Source organism: Dipteris shenzhenensis, chromosome 5 (assembly GCF_047967505.1).
Source record: "Dipteris shenzhenensis isolate YYH24624 ecotype China chromosome 5, Dip_SZ_1.0, whole genome shotgun sequence".
Classification (NCBI taxonomy): domain Eukaryota; kingdom Viridiplantae; phylum Streptophyta; class Polypodiopsida; order Gleicheniales; family Dipteridaceae; genus Dipteris; species Dipteris shenzhenensis.
The window spans coordinates 59,540,522-59,567,053 of record NC_141600.1 but is presented as its reverse complement, the minus strand read 5'-3'; the positions used below and the strand labels follow the sequence as shown (position 1 = coordinate 59,567,053).

Sequence of the window (26,532 nt, the reverse complement as noted above, 5' to 3'; positions counted from 1 at the left end):
ATGATTGGAGAAATTTGAACCCTTGGTTTTGATGATGCACGAGACAATGCGCATTGGGTGCATGCAATGTAGTTGAAGATTGACTTCATTAACAAAATCCACACTTAAAAAAAAAGAAAAGAAAAGAAAAAGAAAATCCACACTTGGGAGTTGGTGGACTTGCCTGCCGGCAAGAAGGCAATTGGCACGAAGTGGGTGTACAAGCTCAAAAGTAAATCAGATGAGTCCATTGACAAGTACAAAGCTCGCCTTGTAGCAAAGGGATATGTAAAATAGAGGGCATAGATTATGATGAAACCTTTGCTCCCTCTTCTCGAATGACCACCGTTAAGTGTGTGGCTGCATTGGCCGCATTTGATGGATGGAAGATCCATTAGCTGGACATCAAAAGTGCATTATTGAATGGGGACCTTTAGGATGAGGTCTATGTTTCTTAGCCCATTGAATTTGTGGAACCTAGCAAGGAAGACAAAGTATGCAAGGAGCTTGGTATGCAAAGATAGATGCCTTTTTTACTAGCCAAGGAAATCAGAATAGTTCACATGAGAGCACCCTTGATGTCAAGAGGGGGGGGGATTTGCTCATGATTGTTCTCTATGTCGATGACATGCTGCTCATTGGTACTAATGCTGCAAAAATTGCAGATATCAAGGCTGAATTACAGTAGATGGTTGAGATGTCAGATTTGGGGTTGCCTCACTACCATTTGGGCTTCCCGTTTTATACAAGATGATAGAGGTATAGGGCTGTTGCAGTTGAAGTATATTAGAATGGTTCAGATTTCAGAATTGCAAGCCCATCTTTACTCCTATCGAGCCTAGGCTTAAGCTGTCTGTTCATGATGTGAGTGAATCTTTTGATGCCTCTGTTTACAAGCAGGATGTGGGATGCCTTATTTGTTTATGTAACAGACATCCTAACATTCAATATGCAGTGTCCCAGTTGAGCAAGTTTTTGCACAGTCCAAAGACATCACATTGGCGAGCTGAGTTCTTTCTGTTATCTGCAGGGCACCCAAACTCTTGGTGTGCTCTTTCCCAGGGGGGGTGACTTTCACTTACATGCTTATAGCGGTTGAAGGTTTAGATTGGGTTGGTGATTTTGATACTCAGCAGTCCACTGATGCATTTCTTGGTTAAGCAAGAAACAATCTACAGTGGCTACCTCTTCATGTGAGGCTGAGTATAGGGCAGCTTTCACGACCACAGTCGAGTCTATTCGGATGGGGTGTTTGCTGGGTGGTCTTCATGCATCATTGGAGAAGCCTACTCCTATTCTCATTGATAGTTAGAGTGCCATTGCAATGGTGTAGAATCTTGTGCTTCATGCTCGTGCGAAACACATTGAACTTCATTATCATTGTGTTAGGGAGCGGCTACATGCACGAGAGATCAGCTTGGTCTTCTTCCCTAAACAACATAATGTTGCATATCTCTTCACCAAAGCATTACCTCATCCAATGTTTGAGGCTTTTTGCAAGGCTTTAAGCTTATATCCGTTTGGTGATTGATGTTTACCTTGTACATTGTGACATTGTCAATGCTGGGGGGTGCTAGAAATATTTATATTTCCTAAGGCAGTGACCAACGTTATGTTACAAGGGGCTAGGTGCACTTTTTTTCTTTATCAAGGTTTTTAACCCCTAATCGCAGGTAGAGGTTGAGATTCCGGGTGAGTTAGTCACCACACATCTTTTAGCTCTAGTTAAGTTTTATGTTAGGGTTTCATCTCTATGACTACCCTAGCTTTGTAGGTCATTTGCATTGCTGCAATTTCATTTCAGCTTGCTTCAGGTCCATTCTCTCGCGTTCTCTCTCTTCCATTTCCAACACACTAGTCATGACTTGGTTGCTTGGGATGCCAAGATGGATGCCACCGCGAAAGAATCTCCATGGGTGGAATGGCTAATATTTAAAAAGACATTGTTGAGGTTTGTTGGCACCTTGTGTGCTCAGTCATTTGCACCAATGAAGGTGTTGTCTGAACTAAATTTTTTGTAGAGTGGCTGAAACACATATATGATAATAAATGTGGATTTTAGCATTCCTTCAGTCCTTAGATCTATTGGTGATATTGATAGTTGCATTTTTGTCAATGTGAGAGTCATAAAATGGTATCTAAACGAGACTAGAAGAGATTGCATTAAGATTACTTACAAAAAATTTGCTAGTTCAGGCTATCTCATTGAATAGGTTTTTGTGCAGACTTTTTGATGAGTGTTTCAAGAGGCGATGCTATCGAACCGCTGCCTGTTATATTTTGGTATGTTTATGTTTGATAGTTGCAGCCATTGGATCTTTGTTCAATTCATCATTGCCATTACTTTGAAGGTGTCTGGGAATGTCAGCTTTTAAGAAAAGTACAACTTGTGGATTGCAAATGTGTTTGACCCTGTTTTAGTCCTTTTGACCTTTCTATTTGTTCTGAATACAGATCTTTGTAAGCATTTCATAATTTAATGCTGGCGGAAATTTGCATAGCTGTATTCATAAAGATCATGTTCAAGTGGCAACCTTTCAAGAGACACGACATATGTTTCTGTTTTTTTTTCTCTTCTAGGAATTACTTTGTGGGCAATTTTAAATGGGCATCTATTCTATTGTCCATGCTTGATCTGCTTCTTAAGGAGTCTGATTTTCAGTTCGGGGAGTCAACGAATGGACATAGGTTTTGGACTTGTTGTTTGATTGTGTGTGCACGTATGAAACACAATATAAGAGATAGTGATTGTAGATCATTGGTGCTAAACGTCTCATTGTTTAGCTGTTTATTGAGCTTGAAACAATCATTTCCTCACTGATTTCAAATCAAGGCAAGCCGCGACATTCCAACTACACAATAGGAGATAAGCAATTTTTAAAAAGTGGTGTCTACCTGTAGGGTCCTTTGTAGAGTAGTGGATTCTCCTTAGACTTGAACACATAAGAAAAGGAGTATTATGCAGCTGTGTGAGTAGAAGGTGAAAGAAGCTAGCTGCTTCACTTTGAGACAGCTATGAATGTACATCTTCTTAATGAAAGGTTCTTTTACAAAAAAAAGAAGAAGGTTGTGTGTGTGCGCGCGTGTGCGTGCGTGTGTGTCTTGTTGCCTAATGAGAATTTCTGATGTTTGTAGTTGGCTGTCCCTTTTCTTGGGGCTGCTTTTTGTAATATAATGCCAACTGAAATTCACCGAGAAAGAAGTGTGTGTGTGTGTGTGCTTGTTTGCTTTCTTTAAGCGTTCTCTGCAACAATCTTTCTTTGATTGCTTGCAGACTCGCCATATAGATCAGAGATGTATATTTGGCTTATACTGAGATCTTCAGTTGATGTATTTTCTAGCGCCTCTTTTGTGAGGTGACTATTCTTGTAATATAATCAATCAAAGGTTTCATTAAAAAAAAAGAGTGTGTGACGAGGACATGGAGTTTTTACCGAGAATGTGAAATTTATGTGTGAACACCTTTAGCCTACTTGTGGAGAAGGCCAAGGCTTGTTAGGTACCCGTAGGAATTAATGTGCCTTGGGGGTGAATTAAATGTTTGTGGCATTGGAGTGGTCCATAGAGAGGGCAAGGGGGAATTGAAACGTGGATGCCACATGTCACCTTCCAAATCCAAAGGCCTTACTTGCATATGAACGGAATACACGAGGGGTGCGGGGGTTGAAGCACCTGGATCAGTACACGTGGGCATGGAGGGGGGGAAGCAAGCATTCTGTTTGGCGGTTTGACCAGCAAGAAGAGGTTGCGATTGTACACTCACAGGCTGTTTGGGATCGTTGTTTTGGACCACGGGCTGATTACCAAAGGGTAGAGGGCTGGTCGCGTTTCGAGTGTGAGAGCAGGGAAGGCTCATGGGCTGGTTGCGGACCAAGCATGGTAGCCAGGCTGCTCATGAAGCTTGGCCTTTCTGCCCAAGAATTGCTTCATGAGGGGCTGGTTGAAGGTCACGAGCTGGTTCGTCAATCTTGTGTAGTAGTTGAGCGCCATCTAATGACTCTCCTGTAGGTACGTGGTTGGTCACAAATGCATCGCAGCTGTGTACTTTGAAGAGTGGGCTGGTCCTTGGGGATGTCTTGACGTCCTACCAGGGAAGAGGGGCCGTGGTTAGTCACAAGGTTCAAGAGTTTGATCTTGAGTTAGCTCTGGTAGCTTAGCTCGTGACAAAGAGCTGCTCCAACAACCTGCGAGCCATTTTGAAAGGTTAGCTGGTCACATAGGGAGCCTCGCCCTACTTGCGAACTGTTTGGAGGGCCTATGTTGTGCAGGGTGAGTCACAATTGATGGTTCCATCCTTGGTGCAAGCTTCCATTGGTACTAGCAGCTTATTCATGCTTTCTATCTCTGCTCGGAGTACGCTAGTGTGGTCAAGTGGGCACTTGAGGCAGCTATGGGAATTGTGTGATCTAGTATGGGTTGCTAGGAACAATCTTGGGCTGAGTGCAAGCAAGTTTGATCAGAAATGGATGCCCATTGATATGCTTGGTGAGAGCATAGTACAGATTGAGGGTCTTTCCATATATTAAAGAAATACCCCAAGCCTCAAGGTTTGGGGCCGATTCGTGTCCTTGTCTTGGTGTAGGAGCATTCTAGCCCCCAATCTGTTAATTGAATATTTGCTGAATTGTGGTTTTGAGAATTTTGGCTGGTTATTTGTTTATTGCCACCCTTTTGTTGATCTTAAAGCTGGTTTCTTTGTGTGTGTGTGTGTGTGTGTGTGTGCGTGCATGTGAGGACAGGCTGTTGGCCTTCATGTCAATTTTCATAAATCTCGCCTATTTCCTTTGCATTTAAAAGACTGGCATAGTCTTGTATGGCTAGGGGAAATTCTTCTACCCAATGAAATAGTCCGTCATCTTGGTTATCCTCTTGGGTGGAAGATTACTCGTCGTTAACAGATTGATTGGGCCCTTGCAAAACTCAGAAACAAGTTTGAATATATTGGCACGTGGCTACTTAGTCTCTACATGTTCGGCTCCGAATCGATCAATCTATTTTGGTGGCATATATCCAATTTTATTTGCCTTTGATCTTCTTTACCAAGGCTGATCTTACTTCATTTATGTCCACTGTTACGGAAATTTTTTGCCGTTCAAAACATGGCAAGAAAAGCTTGGGCTTACTTCCTTTATAACATTTATGTTTGCTAAAAATGCATGGGGGATTGAATATTGTGAATATTCATGTGCATATCCTTGCTCATAAGGGGAAAATGATGCTCCAATTGCTGCATGAGGATCACCCTTGGGCTGCTATGATGCATTTTTTGCTTCTTCAAATCACCACCCCTACTTTTGGCTATTGGAGGCCTACTCAGTGGGATTTTCTCTTGGGAAGTATTGAAGGCAAAGTTCGAGGTTGCCCTCTTGTCTCTCAAGTGCTTTTGGATTGGAAACATATTCTCTCGCATTTGGCTTAGCGTGGACGTGACTCTTTACAGGGCAATTCTTTGAGAGCTTAAAGTATTCACTGGTCCCGAGCTTTTTCTCCACCGTTGGCATTGTAGGAGCCCAGATGATCATACTTCCTTAATTCAAAAGGGATCTCCTCTGTGGCTGATGTCATTCATGATGGTGGGACTCTTTTGTCATTTCCATTGGCTGTTGGAAAATATGGCTCGGGGATGCATTATCACCTTGTATGGTAGGCTATTACTCGTATGCTTCACTCTTTTAGCCTATTCTGCGTCTAGAAATTCAAGACAGGCTTCAGGATTAGACTCCTTTGCCATTAAATTCATCCATTCGTTCTTTGAAGTTGTCTCACGTTACAACGTCTTCTTTATATAAAGTTCTATTGCCTCCACCTTGGGTGTCAACTTGAGCAAATCAAATGTGGGGATTGACTCGTCCACTCAAATGGTGGCGACAACGCTTGAGGCAGATTTGGCATTCCAAGCTTCCTCTTTGGCAACATATCTTTTTTTGGCGTATTCTATTGGGGGTTTTTCCTTCTGGCCTTTTGCTCTCATGTTGGCGTATTGCTCCAGCTATTTGTCATCGTAACTTGGCAGCCAGAGAGTCTGTTTCTCATATTTTTTGGTGTTGCCCTGACACATGTGACTTCATCAGCATACTTCAGCAGAGATTGTGGCTACCCTTTTCTCATACTACTTTCGGCAGGTTCTTCTGGATTTTTGGGATTTATCCCGCCGACCGGAGTTTGACTTGTTCTTTTCTTGGGTTCAGTATTAGGCACTTTGGACTCTCTAGAAAGATAGGAACCATAGCACTTATGGTGACCCTAGTTTTTTAGAATTTGTTTTCTTTTGTTGTTCTTTGCAGCAATCTCTTTTTGATTGCTTGCAAACTCACTATATAGAGTATGGTGTATATTTCCTACATTTTCTCTTGATGTATTTTCCAGCTATGTATCTTTTAGCTTTCTAGTTTTGTGTTGGCTACCTTGTAATATAAAGCATTCAAAGTTTTCACCCCAAAAAAAAGAAGTGTGTGTGTGTGTAGTCCTATGAGGCAGGGATATGACCTTCTATTTGATTGGGTTCGTTATTGGGCACTATGGGCCCTATGGAAGGACCACAATCATTGGATCTTTGGTGATTTCTCTTTGGCTAAATATCAATTCTTCCGTGCATCTTTACAACAATCGCTCTATGATTGGCTACATGCGTGAGACGTAGATTATCCCATATCATATTTATCGTATAATGAGGTCTTTTGATATGTGTAGCTGGTTGTCCCTTTCTTTGGGATTGTCTCTTATAGTACAATGACAACTAGATTTCACCCAAAAAAAAAAGTGTGTGTGTAAATCTCCCTTATGCCTAGAGCTGATCAGTCATGATCATCCACCACATCATGGTTACTAAAAAAATAAATTTCACTAGGGCAAAATGCATGAATATGTTTTTCCAAGAACCATTTATGCGTGAAGTGCCTCTTCCCATAACGAAACGTTCGGCACACTACCACCTTGAAAAATGCACGGTGTCTCATTTTTGCCACCTGTTTCAACCTTGTTTTTGCTTCTTCCTTTCCGCTATTAGGTTGCCCCTATTGTGCCCTTTCTTTGTGACCAGAGAAGTCAACCAAGATGTTGACTGTGTCCTAACCAGCCTACATGGGCATACCAGGCCCTAAGTGCTGACAAACCCCCATCCATGGGATGGCTAAAGTATATACAAGTAGAGAAAATATATACACTATAGATCATGGTTGCACATGTTCATCCAATAAGGGATATGGCAACCTATGACTATGTAGAGAATCAAGGATTTAAAAGGAGACTATTAGGATGTATCATGCTCAAATAGAGGAGAACAACAAGTTGAAATGCTGGTTGTCTCTGCAGAATGCTCTGGAGCAGCAGAGGCATGTGGAACTGTATGACTCTTCTGTTGTTTTCTCCTTTCCGAAGCATGCACTTTTGACATTTAGTTATGTCGTGGTCGGGTTTCCTGCAGTAAATATAGCGCTTCTTCTCCTTCCCGTTGGAATGAGAAGAAGAGGATGAGGTACCAGATGAAGGTTTGGGCTTGTAGTAATTGTTTCCTTCTTTCCCTTTGCCCCTATGGTGGGTAGCAAAGGCTTGATGTGCATGAGTAGAAGCAGTCCGGTTTTGACAACTTTGCTCCTCCTGTAGGAATAGGGCAACAAGCTGATTGAAGCTATAGTAGTTGGGGCTACCCATGGGCACTAGCCACAAAGTCGAATCTCTGGTACGAGTCAGGGAGCCCATCAGTGTCTTAAACACTACCTGTGAATTTGACACATTCTTATCAACAATAATGAGCTGCTCTCGAAAGTCCTTGATCTTTGTGAGATAGGCATCCATGCTGTTCCCTTCGTTCCTCTTAACAATATCCAATTGCCTGTGTAAATAGGCAACCCGGGCCTCATTGCGAATCTGATAAAGACTAGCCAATGTATGCCATGCATCCTTGGCTATCTTGCAAGACCAAATGTGAGGTATAACCTCCCTCTTGCTGTTCATAGTAATCACTGCATGTGCCTATGCATCCCTCTTATCCCAACAAATTTGTTCGGGTGTTGGAGGGTCTATGGCAGGCACTGTGGGAGTAGTGGTTAGTCAGAACTAGCTGCGGTGGCAACATGTGCTTGTGATGAAGAGACCGGTCTAGTCTCTGATCCATTGACAATAGCCGAAAATATCTGAGATGCCAACACGTGACGCACCAGGTACAACCACATGGGATAGTTGGTACCATAAAGTCTGTCTTCATGGGCAAGCATGCCAAAAGAAGGATGGTGGGCCATTGCAAAAAAGAAGATTCCCGAAAAGAAAAAGAAAATGTGCACCAAAGGTGAAGCCTCAAGGCTATTACTGCAATGGGGAGGCTGTCCAAAAAACGGACATAAAATCTGCAAGTGTCAACCCAAAAATGATAGCAAAAGCTCGGCACGTGTCAAAGTCAAATATACCTGCTCAAACATTGAGCAAAGATGCATACGTCTCCCAAGTATGGTCAGCAAAGGACTGCAGGAAGGACAAATGCTGTTCACTGAAAGTGATCCTGCAAGTAACTGATGGTGCAATAATGATTGCAATGCCTGCAAATGTCAAAGCACCAAAAGCATAAAGCTGTCTTGCGAATTTCAAAGCCTCAAGGCTACAATGCAGTGAGCTGGCTGCTCAAGACTGGAGTGCAAGTCAGCGAATGCCACTCAAAAAATACAAAACATGTTTTACAAATGTAAATGCCACAAGGTCTGCTGAAACATTGAGCAAGAAATGCAAAAGGGCTGTCCTCAAGAAATGTCCTGCAAAGAGAGATTGCAAAAGTGCAAATGTCTGTCCAAGTATTAATGAAAACTGCGAGAGCAAGCTCAAATGCGGCAGTACACCATGCAATGCATGAGGGAAAAACAGCTCAAAACGAGCTAATGAACTAAGGCGGAGGCTGAAAATGCCATCTCAACCCTGAGGGAGACTCAGAGAAGAAAGGAGATCCTCTCCAAACTCTGAAAAAAGTAACTCTCTTGGTAGTGGCTGCTCTAGAGGATCCCTTGATGCTCGCCCAAATGGCCATTAGAGTGTGTACTGTGTCGGTCCAAATACTGGCCATAGCCTGGGAAGGGCGAACATGGAGACCCTCCATCGCCTCTGTACCTAGATCTTCAAATATGCCAAGCTGCAATGCTAGCCAAAATCTCCCTTGCAGACTACTCTGATGGAGGGATGGGCAATCAGCGTATTTGGGCAACTTCCCTCCTTCAGATATCTGTCCTTCTGGTGGAGGTGCTGGAGGATCTCCCTGGGAGGGGCTCCCGCTCTTGTCTCTGCACTGTGGGGGGCGTGGGGGGCCAGTCTGTGAGAAATGTGAATTACTCCTTGAGAAGCCTGCGAAAGCCCCTGAGAAAGCCCGTGATAGTCATGTCCCAGAGTTAGGTTCAGATCCATGGGAGCTTGCGAGGCATGAGGGCTCCTGAACCCTGGTGATGACTACATCTATGAAAGTAGTGGTAAGGCAAGATGGTATTGCCATATGGAGATTTGTAGAGACAAAGGCATACGTTTGTACGGCAGACATGCACTAAGTCACGAATCTAAACAACTATGTATGGCAGTTACAGGAGCAGCATTGACACATATTAATTTGTACGGCAAGCTCTAGTTGATCAAGCTCAGCGCAAATTTGCTGGTCGCCAATCTGCAAGTGAGCTGCAGCTAAGATGAAGAGAGCCGAGGAGCAGATTTGTACGTGGGGGAGCCAGAAGCTGCTCTGACACCACTGTTGGTTGCGGGAAGCAATGGAAAGGAAGTGGAATGCCAGCGAACAAACAACAACTGAGGAAGCGAGAAGTACTTGCAAATGAGGCTCGCATGTATGTACAGAAGCTGTATTTGAGACCTCTCTCTAGAATTTTAATTTCTTGACTTACGTTGTTGGAACATAAGCCCATACTCTTTGGTCACCTATATTGGGTGCCATGCTTTGAGTTGTTTGGTTTACGTTTCTTCAAGATTCTTTTAAATAGGACCTTTGGTTACCACCTCTAGTGGTACCCTAGATTTTAGCAAATTTGGAGAAAGGGACTGTTAACAACTTTCTGGTGCCAGGGTTTCCCCCCCCATTTGAAGTGAAGATATTCAGTCCTTTTCTGAAAACAAACACCCTCTTTGGATTCACCGGCTTTGGATGTGAGACTTCATTCAATGTTTGTATGTTAACCTTTAGTCTTTGCAAAAGAAAAGGTTCTACATTTTTAAACTTCACAATTTGGCATAAGATAGTAAGATGCTTTGTGGTTTCAAGGGCTTTTTGTGATTTTGTATTTTTATGTACAGGTAATAGAGAAGCTAGAGGGCACTCCAGTTAGTCAATATAATGCACTGCGCTTGCTGCAGGTAGTATTCTCTTTTTTCTTCTTTACAAATACTGCTTGCCTGGACATGTATGTATAACAGTGGAAGAAAGTTATTGTCTGTCTGATCATCACCCAGAAGAAGTTCTTATAGCCTACTATTTGAAATTCCCTTTCTTTAATCCTGCCACAATCCTGAGTTTCTCATCGACTAGCAAAATGGAGTTGAGATATGTGATGTACTGAGTGATTAGAGGCAATTAAATTTCATATTAGTGATCTTCTGTAACATAACATCATCCACAATCCTATCCAGTGTGTACTTCAAAATATAGTAGAATAAAATTATTTTCCTACTGCTCCCTTACTTGGACACAAACGGCTCTCCAGAATTTTGAAGTTCTTTCCCTTTCATACCCCTCTCCCAAAAAATAAATTAAATTGCTAACAATAAAAGTCAATCAATCAATTGAAAAATATGCTAAAATCCACTACTGGTTATAGGAGAGACAGCTACAAAGTTTCTAACTACTAAAGTTAATCATGCATATGTTTACTTGATGTCTGAGCTTTTCTTGCAGGCCACACTTGAAGAATCAATGTATGAACTTGCAGGAGAGCTGGTAAGGGCTGACCATGATACAACCATTTCTAAAGCTTGGACCTTAGAAATTCGCAGGACCTTATAAATTTAAAAAACCAGATATTATATTATAAAAAAACATGGCTACATTTGAAATCCATTGTACATCTGGATAAACCAGTAAAGTCGTAGAACTCTGCGCAAGGAGTAGAAAGCCACTGAGAGGAAGGCCGCACTGATTTTGGTAATCACAGCTGGTCTTTTTGGCTGCATTAATTTGAATTTTGTGCAATCATACAGGTTCGGTTTTTGCTACGTTCTGGAAGGGAATTCGAAATCGCAAATGGAGAACCAGAGAAGAAAACAAACACTTTTTTGGGCTCCTTTTTGTTCCGTTCTAGCACACCCAAAGAGCCATCAGAAAACTTGCAGGCCGTAAAAAGGTAGGCTTATTGGTGTGGCAATTTGCTCCTTTCGAGCTCCAACTGTTTAAACCTTTGGACAAGGAGTCTATTCCTTTCTTCTAGTTTATACCTACCCTGTTTTTTCTTGTTATATGAGCTCTCTGTAGAGGTGTTTTGATAGAACTGATGCACTACACTGAGAAAGGTTTATGTTTCTGAAGCCCTTGGCAAGAGTGTGTATGTGTCTCTTGTTTTAAAGGGTCTAGTGGGTGTTCATGAATTTTACGAAGTATTTCAATGAATTGGTGAATCCCCAAAGTGGTGAATTGCAGCTTATGACCTGCTGAAGTATTTGTTTGAATCCTCTATTTACAATTCAAGTTCATGAGGAGTGCTTGCTGCTGGAGGTTAATGGTACTTACATCTCAAGTGCATTTAGGCGCCCCCCCCCCCTCCTTGCCCCCCCTTCTCCCTTCCTTTCCCCAAAGCACATAGAAGAAAGCCAACAAGGCCTATACCCAAGCAACTTCAAACTACTCATCAACGTCTACATCAGCCTTTCCATCCTCAGCATTGTGAAGTTCTTGACTTGCAAGAATGCAGATGTGTGCAATTCATGCATAATTTTGACACCGATTGGCCCTCCAATGGGGGAAGATCGCCCTCGTGAGGAGTACTTGTTTCTGTTTCATGAGGGGAAGATCGCCCTCGTGAGAGAAGGTGGGAGAGAGATGGGCAAAGGTGGTAGAAAGAAGAAAGAAAGTTTATTAAAGTCGTCGAAAGACTGATGGGTCTAATGAGATTGTTAAAAATGCTACGTGAGATTTACAATGAAGGGGATACATTTTCATTAATGTCCCTTGAGATCACTCAAGTTGGGAGGGGGAAGAGTTCAGGAAAGGAGCAAGAGAGTGAGAGTGAGAGAGAGACACAGTAGTGCGGGTGTGAAGTGATGAGTGAGCCACACCACAAACTCACTTAAGTTTTATTCGGATTAGGTTTACCCTATGACTGTCTTAAGACAGTCATAGGTGTCCTAACTTTAATTCTTTAATATAAGGGTAGGCAATGTGCCTTTACCCCAACAACCTCCCACCTAAAGGCCAATGTGCCTAAAGGGGAGAAAAGAATAAAAATACAGCAATATACAGTTACTGTATACAAGACCATAAAGTAAGAATGGTCTCATCCTAATCCCATGATGTGGCGGCAATGTGCAAACCGCTCTGTAGGCAAGCTCTTAGTGAGCAAATCTGCAGGATTATCATCAGTATGTACTTTCACAAGCTCAAGACGCTTGTCTTCCAGTACCTCCCTGATGAAATGATATTTCACTTCTATGTGCTTGGTCTTCTGATGAAAGACCGGATTCTTTGCCAACATGATAGCACTCTGACTATCACAATGCAGAACTGGCATATTTCCTGTAATGCCCAAATCTCCCACCAGCCGAGTAAGCCATATTGCTTCCTTGCAAGCCTCAGTGGCTGCAACATATTCAGCTTCTGTGGTTGATAGTGCAACGCATTTCTGCAACCGAGACACCCATGATATAGCACCTCCTGCAAATGTAAAAATATAACCGGTAGTAGACTTCCGGTTATCTGCATTCCCTGCATAGTCTGAATCTGTAAAACCATGCACCAATGCATCCTGCCTACCATAGCATATGCACAAGTCTTTGGTACCTTTGAGATACCTCAAGACACCTTTCACTGCTTCCCAATGCCGCTTGCCTGGATTTGCCATATACCTGCTGATAACTCCCACCGCAAAAGCAATATCCGGACGAGTGGCAACCATGGCATACATCAAAGATCCAACTGCAGATGCATACGGAACCTTGGCCATTTCAGCCTTATCATCATCTGATCTGGGGCTGTCCTTACTGCTGAGTTTTAAATGTGGAGGCAACGGGGTACTAATGGACTTCCCCCCCTCCATTTTAAACCTCTGCAGTACTTTGTCAATGTACTCTTTCTGTGACAGAAACAAAAGTCCCTTGGACCTGTCACGAGTAATACGCATGCCAAGAATATGATTTGCATCACCCAAGTCTTTCATGTCAAAAGACTTATGCAGTTGTTTCTTCAAAGCACTAATCTCATGCTGAGATTTACTGGCAATAAGCATGTCATCCACATATAGAATGAGTAGCATCAAACTGCCATCCTTTGCCCGTTTGGTGTACAAGCAATGATCGGTCTCACACCTATGATACCCTTGGGACTGCATGAATGCATCAAACTTCTTGTACCATTCTCTTGGCGCCTGCTTGAGTCCATACAAGCTCCTTTTGAGCTTACACACAAGCTGCTCTTTCCCTTTAACAGCATATCCCTCTGGCTGACTCATATAGATCTCATCATGGAGATCTCCGTGAAGAAAAGCTGTCTTCACATCCATCTGACATAAATCCATGTCAGCATGAGCAACAAGAGCCAACACTGCTCTCAAAGTAGTCATCTTGACTACAGGGGAAAAGATCTCATCAAAGTCAATGCCCTTCTCCTGCTTAAATCCCTTGGCAACTAATCTGGCCTTATACCTCGGTAAAGCATTTGAATCCACTTTGACTTTGTAAACCCACTTACATGGCAAAACTTTTCTGCCTGCAGGTAACTGCACCAAGTCCCATGTATCATTCTGAAGTAGAGAGTCCATTTCTGACTGCATGGCTTTCTCCCACTTCTTTTTCTCTGTTCTTCCCATAGCTTCCTTGAAGCTGGAAGGCTCACCACAATCTGTCAGCATGATAAAATCAGCCACATTATTGGCTCCTGGAACAAACCTGGCAGGAGGCCGTTGTACACGGGTGCTCCTCCTAACAAAATGTTCCGGATTAGGCTGCTGTCCAGCCTGTTCTTCATGCATAACAGGTGGCTGTACCACCGTATCTGGCTGTTCTACAGCCCCATCTGTTGGCACATCCAGTGGTGCATTATTGGCAAAATTTTCTGGCTGATTTTCAGCCTGTATACCCTCTTGAACAGGGTGATCTGCAGCAGGCTGCTGCTGCATATAAATAGGCATTCTTTGCTGTCCAACATCATCATAAATAACCCGCCTGTATTCCACAGGTTGAACGGGTTCCTTGTGTACACTATCTTCTTTAAAGATGACATCATTGCTGCGTATAATCTTCCGTTTAACGGGATCCCATAATCTGTACCCCATTTCACCTTCATCACCATATCCCATAAAGATGCATCTGATAGACTTTGGATCCAGCTTGGTGCGTAGATCTTTGCGTACATGAGCAAAGCACTCGCAGCCAAATACCCTTAAGTGCTTATATGAAGGTGGCTTGCCAGACCACACCTCCTCTGGCACTTTCAACTCCAAAGCCTTATTTGGTGACCTGTTAATAATGTGAATTGCTGTTTGCACGGCTTCTGCCCAAAAGCCATGGGGTAATGCAGCATAAGACAACATACATCGAACCTTTTCCTGAACAGTTCGATTCATCCGCTCACTTGCACCATTTTGAGATGCATTATGAGGGGCTGTGAGTTCCTGTTTGATGCCCTTAGTTTGGCAAAACTGCACAAAAGCATGTGACACATACTCACCCCCATTATCGGATCTGAGGCATTTCAGCCTACGACCTGTCCGATTCTCCACCTGAGCGACAAATTTCTTGAAAGCATTTAGGGCATCTCCCTTATGCTTCAAGAAATAGACCCACACCTTACGTGTGGCATCATCAATGAAAGTAATAAAATATTTGGCACCCCCTAGTGATAACTGTGGCATCTCACACAAATCAGTGTGCACTAGATCAAGTGGTGCTCTATTTTGGGGAGTTCTCCTCTTATGAGGAGTCACAGAATGCTTGCCAAAAATACAATGATCACAAGTAGGCAAATCTGAAAAAGAGAGAGGCGGCAGATAACCCAAACGTGACAGTTCTTGCATTCCCTTAACAGACATGTGTCCCAACCGGCTATGCCACAATGAAACCTTTGGCAGCTCGGTTATGGCAACAACATGATTACCCACACTGGAAACATAAAGAGGGTACAAGGTATCACTCTTAAAACCCTCAGCCACTACAGTATGGCCATCAGTAATCACCCATTTGGAATCTCCAAATGTGGTGTGGTAACCACTGTCATCCAATAAGCCAGTGCTAATCAGATTTTTCTTGATTTGCGGCACATGGCGAACACCATCAAGCATAAATGACTGTCCATCAGAAAGTACTATCTGTATACTGCCAACCCCTGCAATCTGACATGCATAGTTGTTCCCAAGATGAACAACTCCATGAGTACCTGTGTAGGAAGTAAACCACTCCCTATGAGGTGTAACATGAAAAGAGGCACCTGAATCCAAGAGCCAGGTGTGCATGTCATGGCCATCAATAACCAAAGCATGTGCTATTACAGCAGAAGAGCATAAAACATCATGTATGTCACTGTCACTGTCCTCTGCTGCAACATTCACTGCATCCAATTCAACTATCTTGGCCTTGCCTTTGCCTTTGCTTGCATTTCCTGCATCTTGTGTTTCAGCCTTCTTGGCTTTCTGATCCCGTATGAACTTGAAGCACTTCGACTTCACATGTCCCTTCTTGCCACAATAAAAGCATTCAATGTCCTTTTTGCCACGGGACTGACTGCGGGATTTGGACTTACTAGCAGATCTCCCCTTCTGCTGAGTCCTGCCTCTATCCTGTACCTGCAAAGCATTTGAAGACTTGCTGCCCGCATTATTCTTCCTGCTCATCTCCTCCATAAGGAGAGAGCTCTCTACATCAGCATAAATAAGAGTGGCATTTGAGTTTGACAGGGTGGTCTTGAAAGTGTCCCAACTCTCAGGAAGAGTACACAACAAGAAAGTAGCCTTGAACTCCTCATCAAGGTTCAACCCCTGTGCAATCAGCTGTGTAAAGATAGCATTGAACTCACTCAAGTGTGAGGTCATAGCTGTACCTTCCTTCATGCGAAGATCGACCAGCTTCTTCAGCCAATAAACCTTACTGGCTGAGCTCTTTTGGGCATACAGTTCTTCTAGTCTTTGCCATAGACCATAAGAGGTCTTTTCAGCCTGTACATTGAACACAAGAGTGTCTGAAATAGTGAGCATGATAGCTGCCCTCGCAGACAGATCAAGCTCTTCCCAATCATCAGCTGCCATATCAGATGGCTTGACACCCTTTACCCTTATGGGCTTAGCAATCTTCTTTAACAGAAGAACATTCAAGCACTGTTCTGCCCATAATGCATAGTTATGTGCTCCTTCCAGTTTCTTTATGTTTAGAATTGAAGAATCACCTCCTCCTGATGCCATATCAGATGAGGAAAGTACCTGACTCCCTGGAAGTAAAAAGACTGAATAAAAAAAAAGGTTCTGATTTCTCAGAAAAAGACTGCTCTATTCAAGAGCCAGAAGCACTCTCAAAGGTGCTGTTTTTTTACTGTCAGTAAAACCTGCAGCAAAACAGTAAATGTCCCTGCAAATACTGTACCTTCTGACAAACTGTTCTGAGCTCAAAGAAGGCATAAAACAGTGATTTCAGACTGCTGCTGCTGCTCAACAAGAGCTTAACAGTGCATACTAATCTGACAAAACCATTTCAGACTGCTGTAAACACTGCTGTACTGACTGTACTGATCACTTCTCCCACCTCAGATGAGGTATGTCACTGACTCAAATTGCAGAAATCACTTGACAAACACCCCAAAAACAGTAAATGACCCTTCAGCCTGTCACAAAAACCTGCAACAGTAAATGGGATAAATCCCAAGCAATCACCCTTATACCAAGGGGAGAAAATGCAGCTGAAGATATCTGTAGGTAACCCAAGTGTTGTCAAACAAAGTCTGGGCAAAAGCCCCTTGATCTGACACCTGAACCAAGTGGAGAACACCTCAACACTGAGGTAGCATGCAATATGAAAATCTCTCTGACAAAATCATCCACCAGTGTAATGCATATACTGCCCTGTGTAGAAATGACATACACAGATCCCAACGTACAAACACTCAATGAGGAACCTTTTGAGCACTGTCAACGATGGACAGTTAGGGACCGAGTAAACTCGATGCGCCCTGGCCAAGCGTGGCTCAACTGAAGTTCTCTGAGTGTTGCACAAGAAATGTGACCTGCAAGAAAATGTCACCTCGACACTGCGGAAATCAAGACAAAAGTGTGCTCTCTGGCACCACACTGCCTCAAGGCATACAATGCATCACCTTCCGGGCAAAAGCCCTATGATCTGCTCACCTGTAAACTGAGATTCAAACCCAGTAAAAGCATCTATCCTCTTGCGAAATCAAGGCATTACATTTCCAGAACAGAATAACTGTGCAATCAACCACACACTGTGGTTCCTTCACCTCAAGCACGAGATGAATGAAAGTACTTGCTGTACTTTCAAGCTAAGACAGTTTTGTGAACTGAAAATGACCTTGAATCAAGAGGAATGAAGAGCAGAATGCTCTTTCTCCTCTCTTTCTTCCCCAAACAAAAAAATGTAATCTTTCTGTACTTTCGTACTTGCTGTACTTTGCAACAGCCAGATCCAAAGAAAAAGAAAACTTTGGACACAGATCCCGAGATAATGTACCTCCCTGCTGCACACAGATCGAGAAAAAGGAAAAAAGCTGTGTAATCTCCTGTGAGTGTGACGGCGTCGTCCGTACAGCTGTACGGACGTACGGCCACTGTACAGCTGTACGGACGTACGACCACTGTACGGCTGTACGGCGCCGTACAGAAGAAGCAGATGTACGGTCGGCGCCTGGCCCTGCCTGCTCGCTGCGCTGCCTGGCGCAGTCTGCTCGCGTTACGCCGCCTGGCCCTGCCTGCTCACTGCGCTGCCTGCTCGCGATACGTTGCCTGGCCCTGCCTGCTCGCGATACGCCGCCTGGCACTGCCTGCTCGCGATGCGCCGCCGCTCAAAACCCTTTTCTGCCTACAGCCCTGCGACGACCGTCCGTACGGATGTACGGACGACGTACGTCCGTACGGCGGGCTAGATAGACAGGGGTTAGGGAGTGGAGTAGGGAGAGTAGGATAGGGAGAAGAGGCTCTGATACCAGTTGGGAGGGGGAAGAGTTCAGGAAAGGAGCAAGAGAGTGAGAGTGAGAGAGAGACACAGTAGTGCGGGTGTGAAGTGATGAGTGAGCCACACCACAAACTCACTTAAGTTTTATTCGGATTAGGTTTACCCTATGACTGTCTTAAGACAGTCATAGGTGTCCTAACTTTAATTCTTTAATATAAGGGTAGGCAATGTGCCTTTACCCCAACACAAGTTCCATCTTCCCATTTAGACCTACCCCTAGCCTATGACCCATGCATCTACCATTGAATTCACTCTAATGCATCCTTCCCTTTCCTATCACGCCTAGGACCTAGACACATGGTGCACATCTTTATTATAAAGAAAGTGTTACATGTTCAAATTTGGTGCCATCTAAAGCAGTGGCTTCAATTCGACAGGCCCTATCTACAAAGAGGATCCACTGCCATAATAGTTGGTTGGTGTCCATAAAAAATAAACACACATGTCACACCGTTAAATTAGTGTATAATGTAATAATGTTGTAATGTCTATTAATCACTAAATAGTGATTTCTCTTGTCATGACAATCCCTTTGCTTGAATGAGAAAGGGCTTCTTCTAGGTTATCTTGTCTCTTTCTCTTGCAAACGCTTTCTCATTACTTCTACTTTGGCATTGCCTCTTTATCATCTGCAAGTATTATTGTCTTGATAGTTACAATTTCTTCTAAATCAGAACTTAAATGTCATCTTGAACTTGTGGTTTCTCTTGATGCTGAACGTTCAACATGTAGAAGTATCACTGCAGTATCTCTTCAGTATCTGTTCATGCTCACATAAAAGACTTTCTTCATGTGCTAGTTAACTGGTAATCTCAGCTGTTATGCTCAAAATCCTCTTTTGAATACCATGCTGCTGAAATCCCTTTTTAATAACCTGCTCAATAATCTGTCACAAAAAGATTCTCACCCAAACATGTTATTGAAGTAGGAGACATTGGCCATAGATTATTTGAATTGGAGAACTACGTGGTCTATTTAATATTTCCTTCTACCGATCATCATTATTTATTCTATAAGAAGCTCTACATGGAGAAGAAAATCCTCCATTCTCTACAATGAATATACCTACTCTGTATCCATTTCACCAATCCATACAACTACCAAAGGTGCAATCTTAAATAAATGCAAACTTCATTCTTCATTCACTGCAAACACTCTGGAACAACAAGAATAGGCTTGGTTGTTAGCTTTTCTTTGAGAGCATTAAAAGCTGTCCTTTGTCTTTCTGCCCACCTGAAAACTACATTTTTCTTGGTCAAGTCATGTAAGGGGGCTGCTATGTCAGCAAAGTGTCGGATGAATCGTCTGTAATAGAACAAAGCCCAAGAGAACTGCGTACTTCATGTACCGAGGTGAGTTCTGGCCATTCCTGTATAGCTTTAATCTTAGTTTGATTCATCTGAATCCCTTTCTTGGAAATAATGTGTCATCTCTTCAAGAAAGAATTCAGTCTTTTTGGCATTAATAAAAAGTTTATGATTTCTGAGTTCTTGAAACACAGTAGCCAAGTGCTCTTCGTAAAAAATCTGCCTGTAGGATTTGAAAATCTTGTCCATTATACGATTGAAAGTGGCTGATGCTTTTGTAAGCCCAAAAGGCATCACCAAAAACTTATAAAGTCCAAAAGTGGTCCCAAAAGATATCTTGTGGGTGGATCCTTATCTTATGATATCCACTTTTTAAATCAATACGGTTGCAAGTGGTGGCCCCTTTCAGTCTGTCCGAAATATCATCTATGCGAGGGATTGGAAACCTGTTCTTGACTGTCATTTTAGTAAGAGCTCTATATTCCACACACATACTTTAAGAGCCATCCTTCTTTTGAACTATGAGCACTGGTGAACAAAATGGTGAGGAACTGGGCTTGATAAGTCCTTTGGAGAGCAAATCCTGTACCTATGTCCTAATTTCTTCAATCTGGGCTGTATTCACACGATTAAGTGGTCAATTCGGGGGCTTACTTCCTGGAAGGAGCTCTATAACATGATCTTCAGGTCGTTCTGGAGGAAGCTCTCCTGGTAGAGAATCGGAAAAACAATCTTTGAAAGATTCTAGAAACTGAAAATTTTCTTTTTCTAAAGGATTTTTTCCCACTTGAGGTTTACCCTCTTTCTCTTTAACAAATATTGTATACGCAGAAATTGCAAACTTTATTGATTTAGCATGGAAACATTTGATACGACTAGAATGGTCTCACCTTTTCCCTTGGCCAAAATCTTGTGTTGCTTATTCCGATGCATAAAACTGAGAGTTCTTGCTTTAGAATCAAGAACTACCTCCTTTCTATGGAACCACGGCATACTCAAAATAGCATCATAATGTTTGAGAGGTGAAACATAAAACTCTTCGTGGTTTGCATATTCCTGTACATGAATTCTGAGCTTTCCAATCAAAGGTGAGACTTTGACTGGATCTACTTTAAAAGCATGCTCTGCATCCAAAGATAATCCAAATTCTTCCATCTTAATTCCTAGCCTCAAAGCTAGGTCTTTTGAAATGAAATTTTTGGTAGCTCTTGCATAAAAAAGAATTAAGTCATTCTGATCTCTTACTTTACCCCATGCGAGGCAAAGTTCTCGGTTTCTTGGCTCTGTGGTTCTGCCCAACGTATCTGGGACTCCTCCCGCCACATGCTTTGGTGGTTCTCTTGGCGTTTTCTGGTCCGTTGTACCCGCAAGCCTTTCAGGGCACTAGGCAGCCATATGTCTTTTCCCCGTAAAGGGCTTGAATGGGCCCCTCGGTTTCTGAGGCTGAAATCTCTTTGAACCTTGTGTTGGTGCCACAATCCTCTTGCTAGTATCCACACCCTTCCCTTTTTTTGCAATAGTGTGAAGGAGGTCTTCCCTTAACAGCTTAACCACGGAAGCTGAATGCATCAAATCTCGGAGCTTTGTCTTTGAATCAATGCTTACTTGAGTTCATATGTTGGGAAGCAATCCTGCTGGATACTTCCGAAGCTTCGTCTTTTCTGAAATTTCTTTGAAGGGTGTGATCTGAAGATAAGCTGTCCAAAAGTTTTGATTATATGTCTCGATGGTGTCAGAGGCTTCCATGCACACACTTTCCCGGGTTGTATGAACATCATCAAAGAAATTCTTGGGCAAAAACTCCTCATAAAACTGCTTCTTAAAGTCTTTCCATGTCTTCGGAGTGGGTGGAAAATGTCAAAAGGGGTTGAATTTGGAGAGGCAAACTGGTTACAATGCTTACGTGGCCTTGCCACAATAAGTTTCCAGAATACTCATGTAGGAAATCAACCTTGTTGATTAATTGTAGTGAATTTGTTTGTTTTGCATTTTTTGTCCGTGGATATAATACCAGGTGCAACTTGTTATCCATTGCTTAAGCTATTCCTTCTGAGAGCATAAAAGGCATTTTTCAATTGAAGTTTGTTTTTCCTAGTATCTGCAATTATGGCTCTCTATTTAACTATTTTTCTGGTTTTTTCTGAAAACAGCTCCCCTGCTAAGGAGACAAATGCACACATTGCCACAGTGAAGAGAATATTGGAGAACCATGCTGGTTACCTCATGGCACATAAAATGCTTCGTGAACTGGTTGCCTTTGTGAAAGGAACTCAGTTTGACCTCACGGTATACAACTTGTCTGGTGAAAATGTTCTGGATTTGCTTAACTATTTTCTTATCTTACATAGCATCAAAGTTCACAGTCACCCTAAAGTTATAGGGGAAAAAATGCACATTTTGTAGGAATTTCTGCAATCATCAGGTGGAAAATCTGCGCGCTTGCAAGACTTTGCTTCTGCTCTGCACGTGGTTGGGCAAAAGGTATCTGCTGTTGTTGTTCTAAAGATACTGAGGCTGAGAATCTTACTTCAAAAATAGAAACTGTGTTCACAAGTCAACTTTGTGTCCATTTTTAAAGCCATAATAGATGAGCTCTCCATCTGAGCATAGTTTGCTTGAGACTTCCATAAGAATGGATATATGCAAAATTTGAAAGGCCTACAGGGTGAATAGCTAATTTAATTGGTTGCAAGTTTGGGGCAAATTGTCTTTTTGCCAAACGTTAACCTTTTTTTTAATTGTGTAACATTTCTAGATTAAAGCTTCCCAAGATAGTCTGTCTCAGATTCTTGGAAAGTTGAGAGTTATGCCAGCAAGGGGAATGAATGTGTCTGTGTTTTATGTATGAAGTTGTAGGCATGCAATGTAAAGTCTGTGTAACCTCTGTAGCAGCTTCTGGTCTGGCTGACGTTTAGCCTTTGATGCAGAAGTTTCCGTCCATTTGGCAACCTCCACATGGTCTCCCACCTGACAGGTCAGTGGAGCAGGTCATTGACTTGATTCCAGGGTCTTCTCTTCCCAACAGAACCTCTTTACAAGAGCAGCCCCTTGGAAAATAAGGAAATCAAGAGGCTCTATATATGAAGAAAGAGGAGGTTGAGCCAGCAAATTATCATGAGCATTTACAACGGAGACATCGCAGACTTTCCTGATGATACATGGAGACTTTGGAGCAGTCTACATGACATTCTGAAGTTGTCTCTGATTTCATCACAAGTCAAGAGGACCAAGGGTGGTGGATTATGTCCGACAGACCTTCAGGAGGCAAAGAGATTGGATTAAGCAAGGTTGACCTAAACCTACGAGGATGACTCCATACTCAAAATTTAAATTCAGGACGGAGTAGCCAGGCCTACAGAGAGAAAGGTCATTGCCTTCAAGATAAAGTACAAGTACAAGACTGGACTAGTAGACAAGGGATACACCTTAGGTAGTGAGATTTCTACTACTGCAAGGATGGCCACTATTAGAACAGTCCTTTTAATTGCTGTGCATGTGAAAGAAAGAAAGAAAGATTATTAATGTCTTTGAAAGACTGAAGGGTCTCGAGGCTGAAAAAACCAAATACAATGAGATGAATGGGTGGAGCCACTAAGCAGGCATCCACACCCAAGACAAATACATAGAAACACTACTACTTAGTATCTAAGCCCATGGAGAGGATGGGAAAATCTGGAGTGTGGTATCATTGTGGCAATCCTTAGTGTGTTGTCTGAGAAACCAAGTCCACTGGGCAGCTAAGAATGGATAAGAGGGTCCTTAGTACATTGTCTGACAAACCAAGTCCACTGGGCAGCTAAGAATGGACAAGAGGGTCTTGGCAGAGACCACTGCACAAAAATGACCATTTAAAGAAAAACTCGGAAGCCATTTTTAGAAATGGCTGAGATAGAAATTAGATTTGTTTTGATACCTGTGGAACATACAAAATATCTAAAAGAGTAACTGCTTCTCTTGACACTGACTTCCACTTGGCCAATCCATCTTAGGGGATAAGATGCTTTGTTGGCACATGTGACAATGTTCCCCTTAGGTGCATCATCCAAGGACTCTGATTAATTTTTGCATGAGGTGATTGCTTAGAAGCACCACTATCAAAATACCATCCGACATGGAATATGAAACTGATAAAGTTGTATCATGCTTCGACAAATTGTAGTCGCATGTGACAATTTATGCCTACTGTGGGCCACATCAAGAGTGACCCTCAGCTTGGAGGGTCCCCTCTAAGGAGAGCTGAGATAGGGTGGACCTCCATCGTGTGTGCTCTACTCAGTTGGATCTACTCTAGCTCTATACGTTACAGACTTGTGAGGGAGATAAAAATTTCTCACCAAGATTCAGTTCCACCACGATCACTTTTTGAGAGTGTCGTATGATGGAGTGATTATTAGACCCCAGTTTCTAGAGGATAGACGAGGCTCACATGCATTGAGGATAGCCATCGAGCAGATGCGAGTCTATACCCATCAGCTAAGAATTGAGACAAGGAGAGGAGAAGGCCCACCTAGAGAGCAACAGATCTATGGGTTATGCACACTGGAGAAGGTGGAGACATAGAAGCATTTCTTATCCACATGCCCAGTCTACTATGAGATCCACGCACGACACCATTGTCTCTTTCAAGAGGGGCTTGGTTTTGGACCCCTCTCTCAACTGATCCACTTTCGTGACTAGGTTTGTGTTGGTCTCTATCTGATTGAGATGCAGCGACACCAAGAGACTCTACTGAGCAGACCACACAATAGTAGGTGATAACACCACAAGGGGCTACAGAGAGATCGAGCACAGCGACATGCCACCGATTTCTATGCATTCGTGTCAACCCTAGGATAGTGGAGTAGAGGAGAGGCGCCGCTCTACTAGTGTCAAAATTTCAGATGCATTGTATGTAAAGAAGGGTCTCATAAAGGATGTTTTGCAGATATGGGTTTCTCATTTTGTTGGAGTCTCATTGCCTTCACATGTTGCAGTGGCCCTGTTTGGTGCTAGTGGTTTTTACTATTCTATTGCTAACACCTAGGAGACACGAGATTCTCAGGCAGGAGAGGGACCTTTGTCAATAGTTAACAGCCTTAGGGAAGGAATAGCAGAAAGGGCCTACAGATTCTTAGAGAGGTTTCATATTTTCAAATCAGCTCCCCAAGGATGCTCTCTCGCCCCATTCTTGTACTTATTTCTGGCTGAAGCAATGAGCAAATATTTGAGATCCCATGTGGACATCATTGGGCTGAGGCTTTCTCTCAAAAGGGTGAGGAACTCTTGGATAGTGAGATGGCTGATGATACTACTGTTTTTTGGGATGCCACTACTACAAGCAACTCCACATCTTTCAAGGGAGCCTTGGATTTATTAGCACTGCCTTTAAAAGGGGCGGGCTATAGCATCAATTTACTTTTCCTTTGAATTCGGGTTACTCGACACGTGCCACCCATAGAACTAGTTCTCATTTGAATACTCTCAAACTACTTGCAGTCCATGCAACAATCTTCTCGCAGCTTCATTTGGTTCGATGTTGGAAAGATATGGAGAACAAAGTTCTCAGTTTGAAGCTATCAGGAGCAGGCCTTTCGAGTCCATTTCCGGTCGGGCCTGAGTCTGTGTGCTCTCTCACAGGCTTGGAAACAACTTGTTCTCCCGCAATATTGCTGTAGATGTGTCATGTTTGTAAGCAAATGAACTACTTAACAAGTCTGGACCTTTCCCAAAACGATTTCACAGGTCCAATCCTGGGAGCTGCATGTATTTAAATTCTCTGCACTTGCAGAAAATCATAACAGGGGCGATTCCGTGGGGGATTGGTGTTCTTCCCCGACTGAATGATCTGGACTTCTCTTCCAATTGTTTACTTGGAGAAATCCCTTCAAGCTACATCAATCGTACACACAATGAGAGGTTGGTTAACAAGTAGAAAGGGAGACTCTTGTTGGTGTACAGGTGATTGATGCAAAACTTTTATTGCCGAGATTAGAGGAAGGCTGCTAATTGGCTCACTTAGCTGCCTAAAAGTTGACTTGTCAAATAGCTTTAGCTGAGTTGATGCGCAATGATGCATGGTGAACAATATTGATTATATGAACCGATTCGCTACTTGCTTGAAGCTGAGCAAAGTTTATCCTGAGCATGTGTGATTTGCAAGCAAAGTATAATGTCTACCCGCGTGCCTAAAATTTAAACCGCCAATGCTATGTTAATTCAAAGCCTGCTTAGCTCATTTTGACGCTACACTTTACCCAGTCATGTCTTTACACTGCTTCCCAGAAGTTGGAGGATGACCTCAGTGGTCTGCAACCTTATTTCTCCCTACAGAATCAATGCTTCTATTCAGAGGCTAAGCATTAGGGTCAACAGAAAAGGAGACAATGTCCAAGGCTGAAGATCATTAGCCAAATTCTAATTTTTTCACTCCATTGCAGATTGCTCATGCTTCACCGAATGACTGGAGACATGCTCTTTAACTGGGTGGTTGCTTGGTTGACGTTGAAGGGCAGTGCTTGCATGCACTGATGCATCTTGTTTTGTATTGCAGCAGGTGCAAACATCAATTGGAACAAATCCACTGGCTTTTGGTTCAGTGATGAGGACACCCTAACTTAGGTGGCTGATTTTGGTTTCACTTGGATTCAGAGGGGTGTATCTATCAAGTACTTGGGCTGCTAGGTCGCTATGGGCATCTCTCCTTTGCAGCGATTCGCCACAGTGTTGGAGAGTATTCTTTTTTGGAGCTCAGCTAAACTTAACCTTGCTTCCAAGAGGGTGGTGGTCAACCAGGTTTTGCTGGCCACAGCATGGTTTGTCTGCTCTTGATGGTGCCATTCTAGGGATTGCATCACTTAGTGAAAAAGACCCATAAGGAATTTTTTAAAGAGGGGATTAGATGGTTCGGCAGACGCCAGAG

General features: G+C 42.9%; 1 protein-coding gene across 1 annotated transcript in view; it reads left to right on the top strand.

Annotated features, from left to right (window-relative positions):
• Positions 1 to 26,532, top strand: part of LOC147902253 (uncharacterized) — a 171,157-nt gene that overhangs the window by 110,117 nt on the left and 34,508 nt on the right. The window contains exons 15-20 of the mRNA XM_087374827.1: positions 2,205 to 2,262; positions 10,249 to 10,308; positions 10,847 to 10,888; positions 11,149 to 11,291; positions 21,785 to 21,920; positions 22,038 to 22,115. Of these exons, the coding sequence (XP_087230953.1) occupies positions 2,205 to 2,262; positions 10,249 to 10,308; positions 10,847 to 10,888; positions 11,149 to 11,291; positions 21,785 to 21,920; positions 22,038 to 22,115 (517 nt within the window). The remainder of the gene's footprint in view (positions 1 to 2,204; positions 2,263 to 10,248; positions 10,309 to 10,846; positions 10,889 to 11,148; positions 11,292 to 21,784; positions 21,921 to 22,037; positions 22,116 to 26,532) is intronic.